This window comes from Sinocyclocheilus rhinocerous, unplaced genomic scaffold, assembly GCF_001515625.1.
Source record: "Sinocyclocheilus rhinocerous isolate Xijiao unplaced genomic scaffold, SAMN03320098_v1.1 scaffold1267, whole genome shotgun sequence".
Lineage (NCBI taxonomy): Eukaryota > Metazoa > Chordata > Actinopteri > Cypriniformes > Cyprinidae > Sinocyclocheilus > Sinocyclocheilus rhinocerous.
This window is the reverse complement of record NW_015661278.1, coordinates 381,352-389,503: the sequence shown is the minus strand read 5'-3', so window position 1 is coordinate 389,503 and position 8,152 is coordinate 381,352. Positions and strand designations below refer to the sequence as shown.

Sequence of the window (8,152 nt, the reverse complement as noted above, 5' to 3'; positions counted from 1 at the left end):
GTTTATGCCGTTGGGGAAAACAAAACCATCGAATTAAAGTGCGGGGGCCTTTGTTAGGCGCTTGATCTTTACTTTTTGTGATGATTTCGATTGATTTTTGCTTGGTGCAATGCCGAAAAGTTGCTGTGTGGCATTATGTACCTCTAATAAGTTAAAAAACCTGATCTGAAGATGTATAGGATACCAATAACCATGTGTCTTTTTAGTTTACGGTATGTATTTGTGAAAATGATTAGGCATCCGCAGCACATACCACATAGAATAACGCTGCGCACTTCAGTGGACCTTAATGTTACCTGTTTTGTCAATGTTAAAAATATTTTTAATATATCAATAAGAAAGTACGACTACTTTTACTCGAGTCTTTATCACTTTATTCAAATTAAGCAAAACAAAACGACAAATGTTTACTTTCACAAGCCGTCTCGTATAGGCTTGTAGTAGCCTAAGCTGTCTCTTGCTCAATTAGGTAACAAAAAATGTCGGGAAACGACACCTCTGGCCATTCCGTTGGGTCGTTTGTCCAGTCACAGATACCGTACGGACAGTCCGACCCAATACGGCTCAGTTTTTATACGTATGTTGCTCTGTCGAGCGGCAGAAATGATTTTATGTAGGCCATTCTGAGTCAACACCATGCTTTTCCAATGAGGGGGAAAGGACTGTTTTCCCCCACGCCGACTCCGCCCACACAGCTATGATGCGCCACCGATCAAATCTATTAAAAGGTTTTTTTTTGTTAATTCAAATAAAGCTGAAAAAATTTAATATACAATACTAAAACTAAAATTTTAATAAAAATAAATGAAAGCTAAATAGAAATATGAATAAAAATAATAAAAATGACCGCATCACATAACAAAATTAAAACTTAAGCTAAAATTAAATTTAAAAAGCTAAACATTTAAAAGCAAAAGCTATTTATATTGAATTGATTCACCATATCACATGAATGAGAAAATTATTTTCTCTATTAACCTGGCAAATATTCCACATTCCACATTATCCACATTTTATAATTCAGCTGGATTTGAAAACGCATCTATAATACTGCTTCAGTTTCCACACTTGACCTATTTTCAGTGCTTCTATCATTGAATCTGTCATTTAGTATCTGTGTTGACACAACTGACTGTTCAAGATATGTTTTATAGTTGACAGAAAAGCACTGAGACGTCTGGCCCAAAAATGTTTTGTTGTTGCCTGAGCCCTCGCTTAAACCAGTTTCAGGATCTCATCGGTATTACAAAAAGGTCTTTGTTTTAGCATTCATATCGTTTAGTACAGCCCTAAATCTTAAATACGCATCTCTATGAAATATGATGTGATGTATTGATATGAAGCATCTGTAAACAAACCTATAAATTACTGTGAATCGCCACTCTGTCTGTTGAATACATGAAAGTATAAACTGTGTTTTACTGGTGTATACATGTAAAACAGCAAATAGTCAAGAACCATCATCCTCTCTTAAATATCACCCCAGTACATGTCAATAGGGGCCCGTCAGATAATAAAGGTCATTTGTCGGTTGACATGCCTCTCCCACGGCGGGACGCCCTGCGGTCACACGCGCTACTCATGCAGCAGCTGAGGTGGGAAATGTACTTATTGCTGATGCAGCCTCGTTTCTGCAGCCCTCATACATTGAATTGAAACAGCAAAGCAAAACTTTGTCCTAATTTGATTGTTTTGGCACATTGGGTTGATTTTGTTGTGAATTAAGTTCCGTTTATTAATATCTTGACAGTATTGCTAATCATAAAGGACAACATTTCAACATTCTGGGAAAATGTATGGAGGGCCAAATGACTCAAAATGAAATCATTAAATATATATTTCAACAAATAGTTAAATACATAATTAAAATGTTAATAAAACGACAACAACAAAGTCATTAAATAGATTGGCATCCACTATTGTTGAGCGACTTATTAAACAACCATAAACCTGCAGAGGAATTATTCAACGTGATATTCTGAAAATTTGTATGTATTTTACATAAAATGTGGTTTTACAAAACGTACATTTACTTAAGTTTGCAGACACTAAAACGTACAATACTGATGTATTTACAGCATCTAAACATACAATACTGACATATGACGACACCTAAAACATAAATTATTTACGTATGAACAACTTTACAGACTTACAAATGAATCCTTATGAATATTGAAATTGTGGCATTAACTTTTTATATTATATTCAGTTGTCTCACCAGTGGCATTATGTTTTCTACTGCATTTATTAAATGAAGTTTACTCATTTACTTAAAGGTGTCATATGACGTTGCTAAAAAGAACATAATTTTGTGTATTTGGTGTAATGAAATGTGTTTATGCGGTTTAAGGTTAAAAAAACACATTATAGTCTTTGCAACTTTAAAGATCTTCTTTATGCACCAAGAGCTTGTAACACTCCAAAGAGAAAGGAAAAATTTAAATTGCATCATATGACCCCTTTAATATGAAATAACATTTCATTCTGTTCTGTGATTTCTGCTGCCAACTCGTTTCGAATGCATAATGTTCAACAAGACTACACTTTAAACCCTTTAAATGAATAACATTTCTGCAATCGTTTAATCATTACTTGTCATGTAATATCTTCAGAATCCATACGACTGCGAGGAACAGACCCAAACTCAAGCCTTTGTTCAGCGATCTTCATCTCCATCCTCAGCAGCGACCGTAAGCAGCAATACCCGCGCTCGTTTCAAATTCAAAAGTTGCCACTTCATGAAGCTTTACGGCAGGGAATCAAACGCACATTTGGCTCTCGCCTGCTTCCTCACAGATTGCGACATGCAGTGTTTCTGGTGAGGTGTGTTTGAATGAGAAATGCACGCCTTCACAGAGAGGATCAGGATAATAATCTGGATAATATTCTCAGCAGTTAATGACTTAAATTCTGCTCTGCACCTCACACAAAACTTTAGTATCCCATCAGAGAGGACTGCGACTGCAACGCATCGTCATATGGACTACTTTTGGTACTGCTGTTGACATTTTTGCAATAAATAAATTATTGCGATTGTACTTACTTTCCGTCATGTTTTTCTTTATACTGTACATAATTTTAAGAAATAGTTATGGTTAGGTTTAGAGGTAGGAGTGGGGTTAGCGACTTTAAAAATATATTTTTAATGCTATATTGTTACAAAAATGGTCATTTCCATGCGTATTTCGGTCTATTACGTTTTATATCTTTTTATATTCGCTGTAAAATGGGTAGGTTAAGTTTGGGGGTGGGTTATATAAGGGGTATAAAATCTAAATAGCGTATCGATAAAATGATAAAAATGCACTGATACATCTTGATATAAAACATCTTGCACATGATATAAAAGATTTGTAAATATTTTACTATTTTTAGCTGTAAATACATAGCAATTTTACATTTTAAACGTAATACATCCAAGTTGTACGTTTCAGCATCAGTCTAAATGTACACAAATGTCAACTTTACGTACTAATACCTACATATAAACAATGAGACCAGGCTGAATTATTCCAAAGATAAATAGAATAGAATGATAAAAAGGTAAAATAAATGCAAAGAAATAATTCATTCATTCATTTTTAACTATTAATTATGCATTTAATGATTTATTTAAATATACAATTTTTTATGTATATTTAATATATATATTGTTGCGGACGAAATAGCTCAAATTTAGAGCAAACGCAATGATATTATCAGTGTTGAAACTGTTGTGCTGCTTAATATATTTTTTTTATTGTGCTGTTTTGATTCTTTGATTAGGCTAATAAAAAGTTCAAAAGAACAGCATTTATTAAAAATAGAAATCTTTTCTAGCAGTATAAGTCTTTACTATCACTTTTTATCCATTTAACACATCCTTGCTGAATAAAAGTATTAATAAAAATAAAAATTAAAAATAAGAAAGAAAAAATGTACTGACCCCAAACTTTTGAATAGTGTAGTGTATATTGTAACATCAAGGGTCAAATCAAATATAAATAGCACATTAAAGTTAAAAGTTACACACTTTTTTGTGTACGTGCTGTACAGGTCTGGTATAAAGAATGTTTTTGCTCAGGTGGCCGAAATGTCTGCCCAATAGAGAAAAGTTTTGCTCAGCAAGAAAAAACAAATTCGAGGGGGGAAAAAAAGGGAACATTGCTCCTGAACGTGCAGATTTGTAGTGGAATGACTGGATTTCACCCGCATAACTTTGCTGACTGATTCACTGAAAAAGGAACATTTACTTAAAATGTGCTCACCCTCAGGTCATCCAAGACATAGATGAGTTTGTTTCTTGTTTCAGATTTGGAGAAATGTAGCATTACATCACTTGCTCACCAATGGATCCTCTGCAGTGAATGGGTGCCGTCAGAATGAGAGTCCAAACTCGTCATTTTAGCCATAAGCGGCAGTTTGAGTTAAAAACCTCTTAATGATGGATTTGTTTCTTACAAACAGCTTTTCACTTCTCAAGACATTAACTGGTGGTGTGGATTACTTGTGGATTATTGTGATGTTTTTAATCAGCTGTTTGGACTCTCATTCTGACGGCACCCATTCACTGCAGAGGATCCATTGGTGAACAAGTGATGCAATGCTACATTTCTCTAAATCTGTTCAGATAAACAAACTGATCTATGTATTGGATGGCCTGAGGGTGTGGACATTTTCAGCAAATTTTCATTTTTGAATGAACTATTCCTTGAAGTCACACAGTGCCAGTCTTGACGTTGACTGATTTCTCTGTTAGTGTGCGCTCACTGGCTAGAGTAACCATATGAATTGAGTAAAGCACCCAGCGGTTTTATCAGGCTGCCATGAACCATAGTGAACCAGCCCAGTCAAGGTCACTCTCTGTCCCTGCAAATTACCTTGAAATAGTGGCTATCTTCCCTCATTACTCAGACACAAGAGCTGAAGGTAATAGCTCAGAAGAGACGGACTTAGGATGAAGTGAATTAGATTTTAAGGGGCTTGTATTTCCTTCGTCTCAGCTTAGAGACCAAACAGAAACCCTATCTTTCTCCTTGGAACAAAGATTGACTTTGAGAATGGAAGGACATTGGGGAAGACCAGACACAAAAACAAAAGGCCCCATTCACATTAAAGAACCGCATGAGAAACTGATGAAGAACCTGATAGCCTGGCTATCTGGGTAACTGAGGATATATCAGTGGTTTACTCTCCAAAATTGATTGCATCAGTGCAGTGCCTTTTAAAATCAACTGAAGTGCTGCTTTCCACTCTACGTTCTATTTTTAATCCGTTTGGATGTACAGTTAAAGTATATTAAATGGATCTTAATAACTTAACAACCTGTCCTCTGTGCCCTTGGCTTCATTTCGTACAGGTCTGTCAAGGACTGTCCGTCTGCAACATGCAGTCATTGTAGAGGCCTCACAGAGTTGTGGAAGGAAGGTTTGAGTACTTGTATAACAAATGTATAATTTAGATTAATTAGTCGTTTGACATGTTGTTTGACTTTTTTTTGAACAATATAAAGCACATTAAAACCCTTTTGACTACAGATTTCCCCTAAAATCAGAGCACGATATGTGAAAAAGTATTTATGTATTTATTGTGTAACATTTTTTTTTGCTGTCTTTTATATATATATTTTGTATGTATGTATTTTTTTGTTTATTATTGTGTAAAATAGTTGAATAGTTCAATTTTTTTATTTGCTGTCATCGGTTATTTAAATTGCTTGGTAAAAATAAATTATTATAATATTATTATATTATATAATGTTAAAGTACTAAATAATAATATATAGATATTCATTATTATTATTATTATTATTATTATGAAATGGTAATAATCTCAAAGCTTCTTGCCAATATATTGGTCTATCACTTACTTTTTATGAATTACTTTTTATGTTAATTGTTGCGTAAAAAAAGATTGTAATTTTTTGTTTATTTGTAAAATTATTTATTTTAATATTTATAATCATTTATTTATTTATTTTTATTTTTTCTTTTCTTTTCTTTTTCATTTTTAATGTTTTGTGAAATAGTTGTAGTTTGCATTTGTTTGTTTTTTGTCATTAGGTGTCTCATCTGGTCATTAAGTTTATTGTAATAAATTATTATTATTATTATTATTTCAAAACATTTAAATAGTGGCTATAATAACTGATCTGGCCAGTATATTGGACTATCACTAATTTAAAGTGAAATGGGAGAATATGTTCGCAGTAGGATTCAGGGTGATAGTAGGCTTTAGTAATGCAGTCTATTGAGAATCACGAGACCAACTGACAGCAGGATCAATAGATATTTGGATTAGATATAAATCTATTTTTTAATCGCTTTCCAAAGACCTAGTAATGCCCTAGCAACCGAACAACAACCACCCAGAACACCCTAACAGATTTTGCCCAGAAAACCACCATTTCACTACTTCTTAATTCATATTGGGCGCCACTCGAACACACTAAGATCCTAGAAAAAAAAGTAGATGCTTAAGAAATAGAATTTCAGGGATTCAGATTTGATTTCTGTTTGAAATCATCAATTTAATTATCAATTTAATCTTCTATTCCCCAGTGTTTTATACAAAAGTGAGTACGTCGGGGTCACCAAAAAGGAATATGCATCTTCTGACATCTTTGTACATATGTGTTCTAGTTTGTTGACATTTCTGAGGGCTGAATTTATTATTTTGTGTGTCGTCCCCTTGGGATGAGTGGATAATGTTCTTTGCAGCTTTTTTTATTTTTTTTAAATGTCATGTGTGTTGAATACGTGACTGCTTTAATGTGCAGGTGCACAGTGTCCTACATACATAAGTAAATAGCATATGAATAGGGAATACAAATAGAATCTATTTGCCTGCCTAACCTATATCACACGATATATATCAAAGTCATCAGTTGTTTATATATCCATAAAGTTGGTTGTTGGTTTTATAATATGCCTGAATGTTATAAATATTTATGTTAAAAAATGTATTATAACTTAGGAAATAATTTTTTGTGTTGGTTTTGTTTGTTTGCTTGACATTTAATTGTCATTCAAGTGACTCTGCAACGTCAAATGTCAAATATTTTTAAGTCAAAATAAAAAGCTTAACGTCTTTCTTGTGGCATACAGAACAAACAAATTCAAGGGTTTTGGAAGCGGATATGACAGAATTCACACATTTGTGCGAGCTATTCCTTTAACACCTGCCTTGACTGTGTACTGATAAGGCTTACATATTAATGAGATGCTTGTATACTAATGAAGCTCCATCAGCCTGTTTCGAGGGGTCAGGGGTCAAGCTCTGTGCAGAGCTTGCTGTGCAGGTGAAAATCTGTTCCTTAGAGTATGTATTAGGAAATAAAATGAGGTCTTCTGTAGCATAAGAAATTCTGGTCAATATAAGTCCAGTGATGCATACTTCGAAAATACCATAAGTAGGCACTTTTTGACATTAGGGGTAACCAGATGTCCCAACAATTCACTAAAAAAGTGTTTGGCTGTTAGACTCACTGACTTAAAATGAATTGGGATAAGAACAGTGTGTTTTATTGCTAAATTGTAACATATTTAGAGATGAGCTTAGTATGTACATGATGATAATGATGAGGTATTTAGTATATAAACTGAAATACTCGCTAATTTACCTGCTATAGCACAAAATTGAAAACTATGAAAAAGAGGCAAAAAGCTCCACGGGATGAACTTATCCAAACTGTCGCTTAACATTTCAGATATTATGTACTCATTTATTGAAAAAAAGTGTCAAATATTAAATCAGAAATTCTTAGTAAGATTATTAGGTTTTATTTATGCATGCGCTATGCAATTTTTTTAATGACCAAATGACCAAAAAAAAAAAAAAAAAGGTTTCAACCAGTCCTTAATTTCCTTTTAAATATTGTCTGTCTAATATATAGTTGGTTTTCTGAATATGGCGACATTTTTGTCTTTGACAACATCTTTTAACACACAGTGGATTGAATCACAGTGTTTTTCTTTCACAGCCGACCAGCGAGGACGATCTCTGCCCGATCTGCTATGCACACTCCATATCAGCCATCTTCAAGCCCTGCTCCCACAAATCCTGCAAGTGAGTTGCTGCCAACATCCTATCATCAGCTCCGCTCTTACATTCGCTCCACCATTTAAGAGACTAACACCATGCCGTTAAACGCATCGATGACCATTACTTA

General features: G+C 33.9%; 1 protein-coding gene across 4 annotated transcripts in view; it reads left to right on the top strand.

Annotated features, from left to right (window-relative positions):
- LOC107726274 (E3 ubiquitin-protein ligase RNF123-like) overlaps positions 1 to 8,152 on the top strand; it is a 188,741-nt gene that overhangs the window by 176,049 nt on the left and 4,540 nt on the right. For all 4 annotated transcript variants that reach the window (XM_016535806.1, XM_016535807.1, XM_016535804.1 and 1 more), the window contains one exon: positions 7,964 to 8,049. In XM_016535806.1, coding sequence (XP_016391292.1) covers positions 7,964 to 8,049 — 86 coding nt within the window. The remainder of the gene's footprint in view (positions 1 to 7,963; positions 8,050 to 8,152) is intronic.